The sequence below is a fragment of the Haliotis cracherodii genome, unplaced genomic scaffold (genome assembly GCF_022045235.1).
Source record: "Haliotis cracherodii isolate W230 unplaced genomic scaffold, xgHalCrac1.p SCAF_22, whole genome shotgun sequence".
NCBI classification, from domain to species: Eukaryota; Metazoa; Mollusca; class Gastropoda; order Lepetellida; family Haliotidae; genus Haliotis; species Haliotis cracherodii.
The window spans coordinates 8454555-8474238 of NW_027266278.1; the positions used below are offsets into that span (position 1 = coordinate 8454555).

Here is a 19684-nt window from a genome sequence, read left to right on the forward strand (position 1 = left end):
ATAAAAAATAACCCATGAATTATTTCCTGACGTACTTCATCACCTATGCACCTGACACTATTGTATATGAGGTCGTACTTCCTGAACCATCTAAATGGTTATGTCATGATAAGTTGAAAATGACATTGAAACATTAACCAGTGATAGACCTGAGATATGAATGTTACTTTTACATGTTTTGAACAAACTGTCTTTGCTTGGACTTTAAAACCTTCAGGTAAAACACTTCATTCATCTGCTTATCGGTTTGGGATTCCTCAACAATGCTTACACATAGATCATGCCTATGAACTGTTTAGAAAACTCCTGGCAAAGCTGGAGACGAATACATGTGTAGGAGATTGTAGTGCGAGTTAAACATGACAAGCTGCTCTACAAGCAAGGATGCTTTCAGAGTGGAGCACCGGCAGCCTGACATCAAATGCAAAGTTCCCTCATCAAACTCTTCAAGCATTTCTCTCCATCATTCCTATGATACCACACACCAATGGCAATCACGTTGACACTGACATTTAAATGTGGAACGAAATGTTCCAGGTTTTTTTTCCTATGGAGCACACACCTTGTCTCATTCTGCATAGTAATAGTAATAGTAATAGTAGTAGTAGTAGTAGTAGTAGTAGTAGTAGTGGTAATAGTAGTAGTAATAGTAGTAGTAGTAGTAATAGTAGTCGTTGTAGTAGTCGTGGTGGAAGTAGCAGTAGTATTCGTAGTAATAGTAGTAGGAGTAGGAGGAGAGGAAATATACCCATCTCGAACAGTAGTGTTAGAAGCAGGAGAGAAAGGACCATTAGCAGCAGAATGTGTTAATGTAAATGTTCATGTTCATGTAAATGACGATCTATGGCGATGTTTTCAAGCTGTGTCATTTATCCACCAACACTAAACCATTATCATGGAAAACGCAAGCCAGGTTCTGCTGGCTCATGTATTTGCATGTGAAGGTATGGAGATGTTTCAAGACCTGTCAGTGAAACACTAAACCTACCTTCCCCGGTAATTCCCACATCAATTATTCAACTGCTCACATTATTACCCCCAATGGATCTCGTAGTGGACACTTGTGACATGTCTTAAATACTTCTGCCATGCATGCTGTGTCATGCAGTTTCTGGCCAGATACGTTTGCAGTTGTTGGACGTCTTGAGTAGAATTTGTTTTAATGTATGTGAGGATAATGGCGTGATGTGGTGGTGGAGGCGGATCTGGGGAAAATGACACATATATACTTGCCTAATCGTCTGTGAGTGTTATGGGGAGATTAAACTTCCATCTGTCAAGTCGTAGCTGAAAACAAAAACGCAAGGAATCCGTTATGTGTTTTGAATAATGTGATATTCAGTGTTATATCTCACTCAGAAAAAAACTCATTTTAAGCATAATTTCAAATTATTGTGGAATATAAATCATATATTTAACGAACCAACAATTGTTTTAACCAGGCATCATGGTACTGTCAGACGTCTATGGCGCCACAATTAGCTGTGGAGAGCTGCATTGCTACTGCGTTTCAGGAAACCATGATTCTCACTGATTGGCTCTGATCATGTTACTTGCTTTGACAACACCGTTCTCGTGCTCGTGGGTTTCAAATGGAACATACGAGTAGTGGCTGAAAAGTTCTGAAATCAACTATGAAGGGTGTATAGTACACAGTGTGCGTGTATTATCTACAATACGTCCCCCACACACATTCTGCATTTGAACCAAGTACACAACCAGACAGCATTTCTTAACATGCATCAAAAAGACGAGGTATTCTCCATTAATGAAAAAGGACAAAACTGGTGTTTCCGTCCTTTGCCACTGCTAGGATGTTGACAGAGTTCAAGACGGGAAGAGGGAGCTTTGAAGGTGATCCAAGGCAAAAGTGGCGAAATATTCATAACATGGACGGGCAATGATGAAGGTTTCAGCAAGCTGGTTAGCAAGGCTTTTCACTTCTGATCAGAAACGCTCGTTTGATAAAGACACAGATGGAATTGTTGAGCAATTTGGGACCATGGATACGTCATGGGATCACCTCTTTTAGACAAACAACGGTCAAAGATATCTATTGTCTCCAATTCCGAAGAATCCATCATCTGGCAAGGACATGGCTTCTGTAATCTGGGGCTCCAAAGGAGACCAAGATTATGCTGCTCTGCTTAGGCTTTTGCGTGAGAATATCAACGTCGCGGAAAACTGGCCAATGCACCTGTCCACAAGTTCGTTATCGCCATGGTTACAATGCCTGACATTGGCTTTGAACTCATTGAATTTCCTCCACAATCACCAGATGCGGCACGGTAAGAAGTCCACTCCTTCCCAAACGTGAAGTAAGAACTATCTGGCAAGCATTATGCAAATAATGATGGCGTCATTTCACTGTGTAAGATTTTTATAAAAGCCTCTGGCGTCAACTAAATCACTCACTTACTCCTCACACCACTGTCTTATAACAGTGCCTTATGTTAAATGTTTCATTGATGTTATTAAATGTTAATATTATCTTATGGTGTTAAAGATATATACTCGATCCATCTCATACCAGACATGTTCTATAGGGAAAAGGTCTGAATATGCGGCCGGCCATGGCAATACAGCAGTGTGATGCTGGCTCAAAGGGTCTGTTGAAACACCTGCAACATGGGGCGGGCATTTTCCTGCTGCAACGCAACGTTTCGACTCTGCATTTGCCCAAAGGGTAGAACATGAGTAGAACAAGGTAGCGTACGTCATTCAAATTGCCATTAACAATGACGAATAGTGTTCTCCCATGAATTGTGATGCCACCCAATACCATTACACTTCCACCCCATAACTGACGACGTTGCGTGACACAAGCGTCTCTTGGCCGCCTGTAGACCCTTCAAAGACCATCAGAAATGTCTAGATGAAACCTAGGCTCATCTCTGTCCCAATCTTGTCTGCTGATCCTCAGAGGTTGTCTCCACTAAGCTATGCATGCCTGGCAGAGACGTAAAGGTAAACTGGGTGTATCGCTGGTCGTCGGGGCTGGATGTTGTGTTCCCTCAACCGGTTGAGTACGATTCAGTCACTACTTGGTCTCAATATAGGAATTGTATTGGCTGTCAATGTGGCAGTTTGGTATCATAGATGCACCAACCGAATATGTTTGTCTTGCGGACATTACGTCACACGAGGAAGACCGGCCCGGTGCAAGTCATGACTGATGCCCTGCTGAAGATAACGTCTGCAAAGGGATTGCAATAGTATCTGTATTGGACCTTATATGTAGCACAGTTACTTAAGTATATAAAGCATATATCCGTTTGTATATATCAAGGATATATTTAACTGGTAACTTCAGGTAGCGTAAGCATTAACGTGCTTCGAGTATAGTTCTTCTTGGTCTTATTGTGAAAATAATATTCCAATGCCAGATATTGACCCACTCTATTGCCTTATACACAATCTCAAACGGATGGTGATAGTTAATCGAGGGTATCACGCTAACGACCGATAATTAAATTTAATTTCTCAGAACCGATATTCTCATTGACACAGGGGGACAAGAATCGGTTAACGACCAAACCGATGACCAGAGGTGGTTGGGTGAAAACACTTCCGCATATTTGTTTTCAGCGAATGCTTTTTTTCCTGAGTGATGATTAAGTCTTTTAAATTGTCCAATCGTTATCTCATCTGTCTTTACACTGAGATGATATTTGCCCAGACCTCTTCACAGAGGAACGTCGGTATGTGTAGTGCTAGGAGAGCAACAGCGATTTTGCTTATTGTTCGTGATAGAGATATGCAATGATCCGGAAATCGTTAAGCGTCGCTGCTTTCTTTTCCTTTGTTCCAAATGTATATGTATTATAATAAGAAGTACCCATGCCACCATTCAAAATGATGCCAGAGTTATTACTAAGCTGTACAGGAGTGATGATTCCGTTTTTCCAATCGTCAATTTACCCTTCATGTCGAGCAACATAACGTCAGTTCAATTTTTTGGCCGTCTACATTTCTCATCTGGAACTTAATACCATGTATATATTATTCAAATTTCACAGAAAGACAAATAGTTTATTTATCTTATTATTAGGTGTCAACAATTAGAAGGGAATGATACTTATTTCCGATACAAGTTTATATTACTTACACTTTTGTATTGCTTTCTTTTCTAACCATTCATGTACGAGGACAGGTGACATGTTCTCAGCCGAACTATGATGGAGGCAAAAATATGGCTTATTGTCATGAAATATGAAACAAACAATATGTGTTGTACTGATCGATATACTTATATCAGAATATGTCTAGAAATGCCAATATAGTCTTGGAAAGGTTTTCCAGACCTTTTGTCATTTTATTTTGATATGCGAAAACATAATCACGCATTTGAGAATTGGAACTACAACGCCAGGTTTGCTACTAAAGTGGAAATTAAGTTTTTTGCTGTTTAATGACACTCGGCTCCACACGCAATTCAGAGTTCTCCCGTTTGTACTGAGTTCCGACACGAGTCTCTCACCATGCATTGTGCACAGACACATATAACTAACACGTCGGTCAATGGTTCTTCGCGTTAATGTAAATATTGTTAGAAATGGCTTAAAAAACTATTCCTGACAGTATGGGTTACGTTCATCTCAGTCGGCAGTCGAAGTGACCTAGGTGATCTGATACGAGTTAGTGAGTAAGATTTTACGCCGTTTTAGCAATATTCCAGCAATATCACGGCGGGGATGAGAGGACACCAGAAATGGGCTTGACACATTGTACCAATTATGGTAATCGAACCTTGGTCTTCGTGGAGAGCAAACGCTTTAACTACTAGGCTACCCTATCTATACTACACACACCTATATAATTATCTAAATCCCAACTAGATATGCTAATACAATTGAACGTATTGCCGTTACAGTAGGCTTGATATGAATCATAATCAATCAAAAAGGTCAATGGCAATATTGAATTCCATGAGGACTACCGAGGTCAAGTAGGATTCCTTGGGATCACAAGCTTGTGTCTGTATGGAGGGACCAGAGACTTCAATAACGTCCTTATATTAGCCCTCTCACGTTGGATCGCTGTTGTTATTGAAAACTTGAATTGCTACCAAAACCTTAGACAAGATTAACTGAAAGCCTTGAAGGTTGGCATATGAGTACAATGAGACTATACACTCTACTCAACGGTATCATGCCATATCTGAATTAAAAAAGCAATGCCCTCGGCAGTTATACGGTTATACGGTCTCAGTATGTATTTGTCTTTGCAAGCACTACAATAAAGACAATCCTTTTCCACTAAATGTCTCTACTGCACGATGATGCTCGCGATAATCTCACGTTTCCTGCCTTGTCAAAGAGTCCATGGCTCGTGTGTTACGTAGAGAGGGGTTTATGGAAGTCCAAGGCATTCAATTGCACTATTTCAATGAGAACATTCCCGTGATCTGAGCGGTAAACACGACGATCGCGATCAGTCGTATTTGTGTTCCATGGGATTACGATGGACAAGCAGCCTAATAACATATGTATACACGCTGTTGCTGAAGTAAAGCCCTGACTACGGTTGGTTACAGGTTCCCTACCATTAAAACATTCTTATCACGTGAAGCCGTCCTTGTTGAAGTTGACTAGTTCATTCATTCTGGCCCGGTAAACTAAAGGCTATTATGCATACTTATAGGGAAGTATATATAGAATTCCGATATGTTTTCCGATTTTCTTGGAGAGAGAAGTTTAACATCCGTCACTGCCTAAGACATCCAACTTCCTAGAATGACCTATTAATACTTCAAATAAACCCTTTCTATAATCATTAAACTTATCTTGGACGAATTCCGTTGTTTAGATTTTGCCAGTCCGAAAAGAAATTCCGAAGCAAATGCATAAAGAAGCTGATCGCTAAGGGGAGCACAACTGGTGCCCATGGCAATGCATACGTCTTGTCTTAAAGTCTTAACCCCAAATTCCTCATGATGTTGTCAAGAGAAAGTCCTGTCTATGGTGGCAAACTTTTTTTTAATTAGAGCAACAAAACACATTCCGTAATCATAAGAACTACCTTCTAAAAGCAGAGATCATTGTGCAATTCCGTCTAAATAATGAGCATGTGTTTATGAATCACTTTTAAATAATGATGATACCAGGTGTTCGCGTATATTGTCTAACCGGTATGATAGTCGGTATGACATCGAATGGTACAAAACCGAAACTGAAAAAGATAGGCATGCAGCGCTTGTTAATGACACCATGGCTAATAAATCATCATTGCTATTCACGTCAGTGTTTCTATCTTAGTGAAACTCTTAGAAACCTCATCATGACTGCGACCTGTACTAATAACATGTGCGACCTCCCGGTCTCTGGATTCTCCGTCGCATCGTGGTAGTCATTGAAGATATCGCTTGTCCTCGTTCAAAGTGTGAATCATGTCTGACTCTTACCAGTTGATTGGAGGATGTCGAACAAGTCAATCTCCATCATCCCAGAAATTTTTGATATAGGCATGACTGGAAAGTGTGCTGGCTAATTAAGGTAACGCTTTGACGTTATCGGTTTTCAGGAAGTCCTCACAATAAGACGTTATCGTGCGGGAAAAGGGTGGGCTCTTTCCTTTCCTGTATGGCCCTGCTTGTCGTCAGAAACGACTGGCGGGATCCGGTGATCAGGCTCTCTAGCGTGGTTGATGCATATCATTGTATCCGAATTGCGTGGGTCGATGTTCATGATGTCAATCACTGGATTGTCCGGTCCAGACTCGATTATTCACAGACCGCCATCGTACAGCTGGAATACTGCTGAGTGCTACGTTAAACAAGAAACGATTGAAAGAAGAAACCCTACTGGAACACTAGGCACCGTAAACGGCAATATTATGGATTAATAAACATAAACTTGGAATTATATAAATTTTCATTGTACCTCATACGTGGCAGATATGAAGGCTTGTATCAATGTAAGAGGCATTTTCTCATGTTGCATAATGGTTGCATCTCAATTGTGGAGCGTCTATTGAGGCACTGTGGCAGCAAGGTCAACAAGCGCTTCACGTCATCAAACAACTTATTCTTATACACAAGTATCGTCGTGCCAGTTGCTGTAGCTTCATAAGATACATGTACAAACTCATGGAAACACGTCGTCACACTCTAATGTAGGTACACATCCACAAATATACAAACTCATGCACTAATGTAGGTTTATACTCATGGAGACACGTCGTCACACAATAATGTAGATGCATACTCATGGAGACACGTCGTCACACACTAATCTAGGTACATACTCATGGAGAAACGTCGTCACACAATAATGTAGGTACATACTCATGGAGACACGTCGTCACAAAATAATGTAGGTACACATCCACAAATATACGAACTCATGCACTAATGTAGGTTTACACTCATGAAGAACACAAAAATGCAGGTGCATACTCATGGATACACGTCGTCACACACTAATGTAGGTAAATACTCATGGAAACACGTCGTCACACAATAATGTAGGTACATACTCATGGAGAGACGTCGTCACACACTTATGTAGGTACATACTCATGGATACACGTCGTCACACACTTATGTAGGTACATACTCATGGAGACGCGTCGTCACACACTAATGTAGGTAAATACTCATGGAAACACGTCGTCACACAATAATGTAGGTACACATCCACAAATATACAAACTCATGCACTAATGTAGGTTTACACTCATGGAGACACGGCGTCACACAATAATGTAGGTGCATACTCATGGAGACACGTCGTCACACACTAATGTAGGTAAATACTCATGGAGACACGTCGTCACACACTAATGTAGGTACATACTCATGGAGACAAGTCGTCACACACTAATGTAGATACATACACATGGAGACGCGTCGTCACACAATAATGTAGGTACATACTCATGGAGACACGTCGTCACACACTAATGTAGGTACATACTCATGGAGACACATCGTCACACACTAATAAAGGTACATACTCATGGAGACACGTCGTCACACAATAATGTAGGTACATACTCATGGAGACAAGTCGTCACACACTAATGTAGATACATACACATGGAGACGCGTCGTCACACAATAATGTAGGTACATACTCATTGAGACACGTCGTCACACACTTATGTAGGTACACAGTCATGAAGACAAAATGTCACACAATGATGGGGGTACACACTCATGGAGACAAGTCGTCACACACTTATGTAGGTACACACTCATGGAGACAAGTCGTCACACACTAATGTACGTACACAGTCATGGAGACAAGTCGTCACACACTTATATAGGTACATACTCATGGAGACACGTCGTCACACATTTATGTAGGTACCCAGTCATGGAGACACGGCGTCACACAATAATGTAAGTACATACTCATAGAGACACGTCGTCACACAATAATGTAGGTACATACTCATGGAAACACGTCGTCACACACTAATGTAGGTACACATCCACAAATATACAAACTCATGCACTAATGTAGGTTTATACTCATGGAGACACGGCGTCACATAATAATGTAGGTGCATACTCATGGAGACACGTCGTCACACACTAATGTAGGTACATACTCATGGAGAAACGTCGTCACACACTAATGTAGGTACATACTCATGGAGACACGTCGTCACACAATAATGTAGGTACACATCCACAAATATACAAACTCATGCACTAATGTAGGTTTACACTCATGGAGACACGGCGTCACACAATAATGTAGGTGCATACTCATGGAGACACGTCGTCACACACTAATGTAGGTAAATACTCATGGAGACACGTCGTCACACACTAATGTAGGTACATACTCATGGAGACACATCGTCACACACTAATAAAGGTACATACTCATGGAGACACGTCGTCACACACTAATGTAGGTACATACTCATGGAGACACATCGTCACACACTAATAAAGGTACATACTCATGGAGACACGTCGTCACACAATAATGTAGGTACATACTCATGGAGACAAGTCGTCACACACTAATGTAGATACATACACATGGAGACGCGTCGTCACACAATAATGTAGGTACATACTCATGGAGACACGTCGTCACACACTTATGTAGGTACACAGTCATGAAGACAAAATGTCACACAATGATGGGGGTACACACTCATGGAGACAAGTCGTCACACACTTATGTAGGTACACACTCATGGAGACAAGTCGTCACACACTAATGTACGTACACAGTCATGGAGACAAGTCGTCACACACTTATATAGGTACATACTCATGGAGACACGTCGTCACACATTTATGTAGGTACCCAGTCATGGAGACACGTCGTCACACACGAATGTAGGTACACACTCATGGAGACAAGTCGTCACACAATGATGGGGGTACACACTCATGGAGACACGTCGCCACACACTTATGTAGGTACAGATCCATAGATTTACAAATTCATGCACTAATGTAGGTACTCCCCTAATATATAGATGCTGATTCACTAATGTAACAGACACTTGTTCATTAACATCAGAACACAGTCTATCTTGAGCTAATGTTGTCACTCACCTATGGTACTCATCGTTGCAGCATTAAAAACAAACATGAACTCGAATAGGTCTTTTATATTTATTTTTAGAATCCAACAAAGCTCAATATATTATTATTTCACAGGTAATACTGGTAATTGCATACATTTCCCTGAATAGATTTAAGCGGAATAACTTTCCCCCGAATACGAAATATAGTTAACAGCATGATCCATCTGTTCCCGTTAATCTTACTATCACAATTATCACTGATATGTAATAACGTTTGCATTCTGTAGATCGAATCATTTTGATAATGCCGCATCAATGGAAATGTTAAAAATCATTTTTGAAATTGTCAACATGTTTATTATATTCGTCACAATGCACGTTTAAGTGACTCCTTCTGACCAAAGACATCCCCGTGAGATATTCTTGTGACACAGCTACCCCTATACCCAATCCTCCGATGCCTATAAAATAAATTAAGAAAAAAAAATTCATTGGGTACCCGAAATGAATACAATTCGTAACCTAGTAGGACATAACTATTGTCGTCACTGATATGAACCCTTAAATTAACAAGCTGGGTGATACAGACCAGCGATGGTTGGGAAGCTGATTCAACACTATTTCATTCAACACTATTTCGCCGAAAGGGTTGAAATTCACTATTTACTATTGTCTTCAAGCGCAATGTCTAGCTGCAAGGTACCAAAGGTTTTGCTTTCTTTTAACAGTTTCTAAAGGAAAATCAGACCAGCCAGGACTCCAAGACCTGACAGGTAAATGTTTTGGCAATGGAGTGGTAACCGAAGCAACTGAATGAGGTCTTAGCTAAACATTTACGGGAACAAATCTTGGTATTGCGAATAAAGAATCCGTGACGGAAAAGTCCTTTGTACATCATCCATCGACCTCCTTGCACTTTACAGCCTTGAAATAGAAATCAGAGTTGAAACAGTCATCAGTATACATGTATATTGCATATAGCACAAGATGATATAGAACACAATTAGCATGTAGAAACAAAGGAGGATTACATCATCTTGGTGAGTGAGTGAGGTTATCACTGCTTCAACATTTGTTTAGTTATATCATGACGTGGCAGCTAGGTAGGCCCGATTTGACGCAGGTCTTAGACGTGTATCACTTTATTAAAACACTCAAGCAGGATATGACACTGTCAAACCTAGAGTGAGTGAGTGAATATATTTTTACAACGCTTTTAGAAATACTCCAGCAATGTCACGGCGGGGGACTCCAGACATGGCTTCACACATTGTACCCATGTGGGGAATTGAACCCGGGTCCACGGCTTGACGAGCGAACGCTTTGACCGCTAGGCTACCCCCTACACACCGTCAAACTAAGAAATATGGAATGTGAGCCCATTTCTGGAGGAAAATATGAGGAGATACAGGCGCCGTATATTGTTCTCACAAATTTAACTGTGGTTATCTCATGGATATGGCAGGTACGACCGCTTATAAAACTGTGGATCATTGATAAGGAAACAAAACATAATAACTTGTAAAACCTCAGTTGTAGTAACGAGATGTCATTGTGTATCAGTTTTGACTTACGCTCGATACGGGTGTTGTCAGCAGGGTTGAAACGTAATCTCCCCGAACATTTGCATCTTCCCTTGTCGCACTTAAGATTGCCTGGACAGCCGCCGTCCTTGCACCTTCTTTTTAGCATTTTTACCGGTTTACCTGTGTTTATTCAAGATTTATTCTGCATATGTAAATACCAAACAGAATAGGAGTGATGGAGCGATGATGTTTAAATATAAGTAGCAATATTTCACCTGAAAGCAGGAGCCAGACAGCAGGAGCCAGACAGCAGGAGCCACACAGCAGAACCAGACAGCAGGAGCCAGAAAACAGAACCAGACAACAGGAGCTAGACAGCAGGAGCCAGACAGCAGGAGCCAGACAGCAGAACCAGACAGCAGGAGCCAGAAAACAGAAGCCAGACAGCAGAACCAGACAGCAGGAGCCAGAAAACAGAACCAGACAACAGGAGCTAGACAGCAGGAGCCAGACAGCAGGAGCCAGACAGCAGAACCAGACAGCAGGAGCCAGAAAACAGAACCAGACAGCAGGAGCTAGACAGCAGGAGCCAGAAAGCAGGAGCCAGACAGCAGAACCAAACAGCAGGAGCCAGAGAGCAGGAGCCAGAAAACAGAACCAGACAACAGGAGCTAGACAGCAGGAGCCAGACAGCAGAACCAGACAGCAGGAGCCAGAGAGCAGGAGCCAGAAAGCAGGAGCCAGACAGCAGGAGCCAGAAAACAGGAGCCAGAAAACAGAGCCAGAAAACAGGAGCCAGAAAGCAGGAGCCAGACAGCAGAACAAAACAACAGGAGCCGACAGCAGGAGCCAGAAAGCAGGAGCCAGAAAACAGAACCAGACAACAGGAGCCAGAAAGCAGGAGCCACACAGCAGGAGCCAGACAGCAGGAACCAGACAGAAGAGCCACACAGCAGGAGCCAGACAGTAGGAGCCAGAAAGCAGGAGCTAGACAGCAGGAGCCAGAAAGCAGAAGCCAGACAGCAGAACCAGACAGCAGTAGCTAGAGAGCAGGAGCCAGAAAACAGAACCAGACAACAGGAGCTAGACAGCAGGAGCCAGAAAGCAGGAGCCAGACAGCAGAACCAGACAGCAGGAGCCAGAGAGCAGGAGCCAGAAAGCAGGAGCCGGACAGCAGGAGCCAGAAAACAGGAGCAAGAAAACAGAACCAGACAGCAGGAGCCAGACAACAGGAGCCAGAGAGCAGGAGCCAGACAGCAGAACAAGACAACAGGAGCCGACAGCAGGAGCCAGAAAGCAGGAGCCAGAAAACAGGAGCCAGAAAGCAGGAGCCACACAGCAGGAGCCAGACAGCAGGAACCAGACAGAAGAGCCACACAGCAGGAGCCAGAAAGCAGGAGCCAGACAGCAGGAGCCAGACAACAGGAGCCAGAAAGCAGGAGCCAGAAAACAGGAGCCAGACAGCAGAACCAGACAACAGGAGCCAGAAAGCAGGAGCCAGAAAACAGGAGCCGACAGCAGTAGCCAGAAAGCAGGAGCCATACAACAGGAGGCAGACAGCAGGAGCCAGGCAGCAGAAACCAGACAGAAGAGCCAGAAAGCAGGAGCCGAAAGCAGGAGCCAGAAAGCAGGAGCCAGAAAGCAGGAGCCAGACAGCAGAACCAGACAACAGGAGCCAGAAAGCAGGAGCCAGAAAACAGGAGCCGACAGCAGTAGCCAGAAAGCATCAGCCAGAAAGCAGAAGCCACACAGCAGGAGGCAGACAGCAGGAGCCAGGCAGCAGGAACCATACAGCAGGAGCCAGACAGCAGGAGGCAGACAGCAGGAGCCAGGAAGCAGGAACCAGACAGAAGAGCCAGAAAGCAGGAGCCGACAGCAGGAGCCAGAAAGCAGGAGCCAGAAAACAGGAGCCAGACAGCAGAATCAGACAACAGGAGCCAGAAAGCAGGAGTCAGAAAACAGGAGCTAGACAGCAGGAGCCAGAAAGCATGAGCCAGAAAGCAGGAGGCACACAGCAGGAGCCGCACAGCAGGAGCCAGAAAGCAGGAGCCAGAAAGCAGGAGCCAGACAGCAGGAGGCAGACAGTAGAAGCCAGACAGCAGGAGCCAGGCAGCAGGAACCAGACAGAAGAGCCAGAAAGCAGGAGCCACACAGCAGGAGCCACACAGCAGGAGCCAGAAAGCAGGAGCCAGAAAGCAGGAGCCAGACAGCAGGAGGCAGACAGTAGAAGCCAGACAGCAGGAGCCAGGCAGCAGGAACCAGACAGAAGAGCCAGAAAGCAGGTGCCGACAGCAGGAGCCAGAAAACAGAACCAGACAGCAGGAGCCAGAAAGCAGGAGCCAGATAGCAGGAGCCACACAGCAGGAGCCACACAGCAGGAGCAAGACAGCACGAGCCAGAAAGTAGAGGTGCAACTACCGAGACACATAAATTCCCCCCCCCCCCCCCCCCCCCCCAACTAACTTTCTCATTTATTAATGTGTGTGAGTAAACTAATTAATCCTGACTTTCTCCAGTGCATCAAATCATCAAAAACGCCATTCTCCTGGCTGAGACTAAATTGGATGACTATGACGCCTCAGATATAATGAACTACACAGCCAACACTAAGAACAGATCAACTGACACAAGATCAGGAGGATTAGCAATCCTAGTGGAGAATACTATCAACATGTATGTCTCACACAGCCCATTTAACAGTGACTGTTTACTTCTAGTCAAGATACCATCTGAGATACTGCTATCTGAGTATGGTTTAGTACTTGGTGTTGCATACAACCCTCCTGAGGGATCACCCTACCATAACCATGTGTGTTTTCATGATATTGGAGCTGAGATATGTAGGTATGATTCTGATTTTGATGTTCTATGTTACGAGATTATAATGCCAGGACAAGCAGATGTGTGACTTTACTTCTATAGAAAGATTTGTTTGATGTTTAACGCCGCACTCAGCAATATCCCAGCTATATGACGGCTGTCTGTAAAATCGAATTTGGACCAGACAGTCCAGTGATTGATGTCATGGGCATCGATACACGCAATTGAGATCGATGACATGCATCAACCAAGTCAGCGAGCCTGACCAACCGATCCCGTTAGTCGCCTCTTACGACAAACATAGTCGCCTTTTACAGCAAGCATGGGTTGCTGAAGACCTATTCCACCCCGGAATCTTCACAGGTCTCTTTTTTACTTTGGAGATGAATTCTAGTATAACTTCAATTGTAAATATTTCAATGAACAAAGTGATATGAACATCACAAGACACTATTCCGAAAGACCAAATATGTTACAACTCATAAGATATCTGTCCAAAAGCAACTATGTAAATTTATAAAAAATATATTGTTTTGATTTGTTGTTTTACGCCGCACTCAGTAATATTCCAGCTATATGACGGCGGTCTGTAAATAATCGCGCCTGGACCAGACAATCCAGTGATTGACATCATGAGCAAAAGTGAAGACGTTAAAGATGTAATTTCACTAAATGAAGAAACATTAAGTAACCGAGTATGAACACAATATTCGAATTTATCAAATACCGCTGAAGGATTTGTAGCCATGTTTGTCTACAACAACCTAAGCATTTAGGAATGTTAGTGTATTGAGAAAAAAGGCATTGAAACGTTGTATGAAGCTTGAAAGTAGTTCTTCCTAGGCGACCTCTTTTGCACATTTACTGGATCCTGATACCAAGTCTAGGATTGGCTTATAGCGCCGATAGTACTATCCATCAAATAAACTAATTTCTTAGTAGAAATGTGTAGAATGTAACACAGATGGAGGTTTTGTCCTACCTGGAGAGACAGTAGCTGCCTTGGATGCCGCGTCGGGGTTATCGTAATCTGTGTATGATGGCAATTATTGAACAATATGCTTGGAAGACGAAGTCGATATTTTCAATTTGAGCCAGGACATTGTGAACATGTACAGATGTATAAAATTCATATTACATGGAACACTTCCAGAAAGTTAAAGCACTAATGCCACGCCAATGAAAAATGTACAAAATGCGTAAATGATTAGTTTATGTCATCTTATCTCAATACAAATTAAACTACATTATGAAATGCCACACATAAATCGCAATTTGAAAAATGTAATTTCAAGCCCAAATATCTAAATACTAATGATGATTTCCCATCGAATTGATAAATGACTTGCTGACAATGTAAAGTTATAATTATCAATGTAATCATTTTGATTCACAATGATCACTCTATAAATTTCCATTTACACCCCTTAGTTAATTCGTTATATTCCAACATGTATTACCATGGACACAGACGGCACAACCCATACGATTTTCGAGACATCGGTCGGTAGAAACGCAGATCTTCATTGAGCAAGCACCTGTTGAAGGCTATGCAAAAGTCAAATAGTATAAGTGCAATGTTTTATTTCAGTCAACACACAATTCAAATGTTTTTGCAGCATTATTTACAAACCTACAAATGAATATAATTATCCTGAAATCACTTTTACTAAATATTATACTTGTTTTTTGTTGTTGTTTAACGCCACGCTCAGCAATATTCCAGCTATATGATGTTGGTCTGTAAATAATCGTGTCTGGACCACACAATCCTGTAAGTCGCCTCTAAACACAAAGCATAGTTGCCTTTTATGGCAAGCATGGGTTGCTGAAGACCTATTCTGCCCCGGATCATTACGGGTCACTAAATATTATATGAAACCTTACATCAAATGTAGCACCATAAGCATTTCTCATTGCAAGCATATAAAAATAAACAATATAACATACCATCTGATCTGTACCTTTTCGAAAAACAATGTAACCCTCCGTCTCCTGTCGTTCCAAGGAACTAGTCAGCTGTCGGCATGTCAGAGTTTCAATGCCGTATGCAACAGCCTGACAGGAGCCACTTTCCATGCACTTGACTTTGCACAAGTTGATACCAATAGGATGGTTCAATGTTTGTATGCAGGAAACACATACAAGGAACTGAGACACTAGGAATGGTAGAAACATCTTCTGAGGCACCCGTTGCTTCCACATGGACAGATGCACACTCCGGTCTGAACACTACGGTTTGTTTGTAAATGCTACATCGTCACGTCAGTCATTATATTGATCTAGTATGGTTTCTCGCCATTTAAGAGTAAAACGATCGTGTCTGTATTGATGTCTTTATATACAAACTATACTGAGTCAAATTAAAAACTTCACATTTTTAAAAGTAATCCCATTTATGATATACAATGGACAAATGTAACAGAGAAGGTAATTTTTAATCATTATGTCCAAAGAAGGATTTTAATTAACGGTGGTAACCATAACTTGTTCCAAGCACCTACGGTATTCGGTAATAATTATCAACAGTTTAAATCATAAGTCCCAAGCACGAGAATCTGATGGCACACAAATTCAGTAGCGTGTATGGCGACCATTTGCGTTGACAACTGCCACACAACGCCTCCGCATGGACCTTGTGATGCTTTGGAAGACGACGCCATTGTTGCTGCAAAATGGTGCCAAGTTCTTGCAAATTCTGTGGTTGGTTCTGGAGAGTGCGCAGACTTCTGCCAAGAGCATCCCAGAAGTGTTCGATGGGATTGAGGTCGGGAGACCTTGATGGCCAGTCCATGACGTTGACTCCCGCATTCTGAAGGAAATTCCTTGTCAAAATTGCTGTGTGGGGTCTGGCATTGTCGTGTTTGAAGATCAAACCGGGTCCATGTGCTGCCATAAAAGGCAGAAAATCTGGTGCCAGTACCTGGTCGCAGTAAGCAGCAGCGTTGAAGTTGCCACGGATGACAAGAAGCCTGGAACGTGCATTGCCACAGGAAGCACCCCACACCATGACACTTCCGCCTCGAAATCTGTCAACTTCCTGTACACAACACTGGGCGCAACGTTCATGACGGCGCCTCCACACCCTCGCCCTACCATCAGCAAATCCAAGATTAAATCGGGATTCATCACTGAAGACGACTTGATTCCAATTCCTCTGAGTCCATCGTAAGTGTCGCTGTGCCCACAATTGACGTTGACGCCTGTGTAATTGAGTCAGAATCGGCACGCAGTATCTCCGTCGTGCTTGAAGGTGAGCAGTTCTCAGACGGTTTCGAACAGTTTGCGCACTCAGTCTACCCCTAAACAGTTCATTTCTGGTTGATGTAGCCGTCAAAAATCGGTTACGGAGGTGACGTAAGACAATCAGACGATCCTCTGCATGTGACGTCACACGTCGTCGACCTGGCCAAGGGCGATCAGCGGTGGTACCCGTTTTCTGTAGACGCGTCTGTAAATCATAAACAGTCAGTCGACTACAACCCATCCTCCTTGCGACTTCAGGTACGGACGTTCCCGTCTGCAACATGCCGATGGCACGTTCACGTTGCACATTTGAAAGGCGTGGCATGACAAATGGCCGTCAAGACTTTTGTTTTCTTGTGTTTTTCATTTTTTGTTAATGACTGCTGACAAGTATGGCTGAAAACACGTGCGGTATTATGGCCACGTGACCAGTTGCACGTGAAAAACCACTTTTGCCACTTTAGTGCTGTGCACATGATTTTGATCGATTCACCTGCACAAAAACGGGTGTTATCTGAGGACACTACGTAGCCATTTCTCTTTAAATACACAATAAGGGCCAACAATGATAACTGGTCAAAATGTTAAAATTTTAGGATTGTGAAGTTTTAATTTGGTTCAGTATATTACACATTATTAATTTGAATTTTTATGTATTTTTGTTGGCAGTTCAACTCCTCTGGCGACTGTTTCTTTGTTTGTTTTTTAATGCCGCACTCAGCAATATTCCAGCCATATGACGGCGGTCTGTAAATAATCGAGTCTGGACCACACAATCCAGTGATTGACATCATGAGCATTGATCCATGTAATTGGGATCGATGCCATGCATCAACAAAGTCGTCGAGCCTGACCACCCGATCCCGTTAGTCGTCTCTTATGACAAGCATAGTTCGCTGAAGACCTATTCTACCCCGGATCTGCGAGCAAGATGCTTCGAACTTCGGGAACATGGGAAACATGCTGTTTAATTGCCAACATTCTTTAAATCCGGATCTATTAGACAAGTCCGGCAAAATGAGTTTTTTGAGATTGCAAAAAAATGATGGCTTAGACGAAATGTTTTTGTGGTCACCTTTCCATGTTTTCCTTGGACTCCTTGACTATCATGCAACCGTCATGTAGCTGGAATATAGCTGATGGCGGCGTTAAACAACAAACACGCACACGCACACGCACACGCACACGCACACGCACACGTACACACACACACACACATGACCGTACAAACAGAGTACATTATGCCACCGCCATATGGCTGGAATATTGGTGAGTGCGGCGTTAGACAACAAACCGTGGTATATGGCATGAATGTTGCTCAGTGTAGCGTAAAACAACAAAAACAACAACACAGAGTACATCTTTCTGTCATGCTTTTAATTAGAGTGTATTACAATGGGAATCGGGAGGTCAGTCCCTGCGATTTGGGACTCGTGAAGATCCGGGGTAAAATAGGTCATCAGCAATCCATGCTTGCCGTCAAAGGGGACTATGCTTATCGTGAGAGGCGACTAAAGGGATCAGGCTCGCTGACTTGGTTGATGCATGTCATCTATCCCAATTGCGTACATCGAAGCTCATTACATCAATCACTGGAGTGTCTGGTCCAGACCCGATTGTTTACAGACCGCCGTCATATAGCTGGAATATTGCTGAGTGCGGCGTAAAACAACCAACCAACTAACCAACGAAACAGAAATAATTCGTTTCAGCATGATCAGAATAACTTGGATGTGAGACGAAAGGTCAGACTGGTCCCTCCGTTTTATGTTTTGGTTTGTTGTTTTACGCCGCACTCAGCAATATTGCAACAATGTGACGGCGGTCTGTAAATAATCCAGTCTGGAGCAGACAATCCAGTGATTTACATCATATTGGGAATGCGTCGTCTACAACTATTGGCCTGCTTCAACTGGTAGAACTCATCGAAACGTAGCCTATATACTAGAAGACCATCCTGTAGGTCCCGTGACCAAATCATGGAAACAAAGGTTTGAAAGTGTTTTTGAGTTTCCTCATGTATACTGAACAATTTTGACTTGGGCTGCCCGGTTGAAAATCCCGGGCATTTTGGGGAAGGGTCAACAAAGGTAAAACAGGGGTCAAAATACAAAATTGTGTCAATATGCATATCAAATTTCTCGTCCAATGATAAGGAACCTAGAAATATATAGTTTGTTATACTTCCGACCTTAAATGGGGGAGCTATGGCCAAAAACGTTGAAAGGTCAACACACTTTTTGCAGTCGGTGACATTCACAAACACAGTTAACATTGTCCGATAGTCATGATTTTAGTGTCTAATAAAATAATTTCTGACATGACAAATTCAACCAAGCAACTTTTAAAAGTAAAAAGGGTTACCATGACCTTGAAAATCGAAAATGGTGGAATTGGCTGCACGAAGAATTGTCGTGCTTCAGCAAAGTCATTGGAAACAGGATCCTTGGCCAATAACGCATGGTATTAGCAATAAGTATTATTATTTGTGCGATATATGATAATGGACAAAATGTTTTGAAAAGCTGTTATTGTTTCCTATCAAGGAGGCAGATCATATATGATACAGTCAGAAGCATTAGAACATTACGGTG

At 42.6% G+C, this 19684-nt stretch overlaps 1 protein-coding gene across 1 annotated transcript in view; it reads left to right on the plus strand.

The window, feature by feature from the left end:
* Window positions 1-2220: 2220 nt before the first annotated feature.
* The window catches only part of LOC139471463 (trichohyalin-like), a 42277-nt gene continuing 24813 nt past the window's right edge, over window positions 2221-19684 (plus strand). Inside the window, exons 1-3 of the mRNA XM_071253824.1 lie at window positions 2221-2288; window positions 11310-11990; window positions 12085-13426. Coding sequence (XP_071109925.1) covers window positions 2221-2288; window positions 11310-11990; window positions 12085-13426 — 2091 coding nt within the window. The remainder of the gene's footprint in view (window positions 2289-11309; window positions 11991-12084; window positions 13427-19684) is intronic.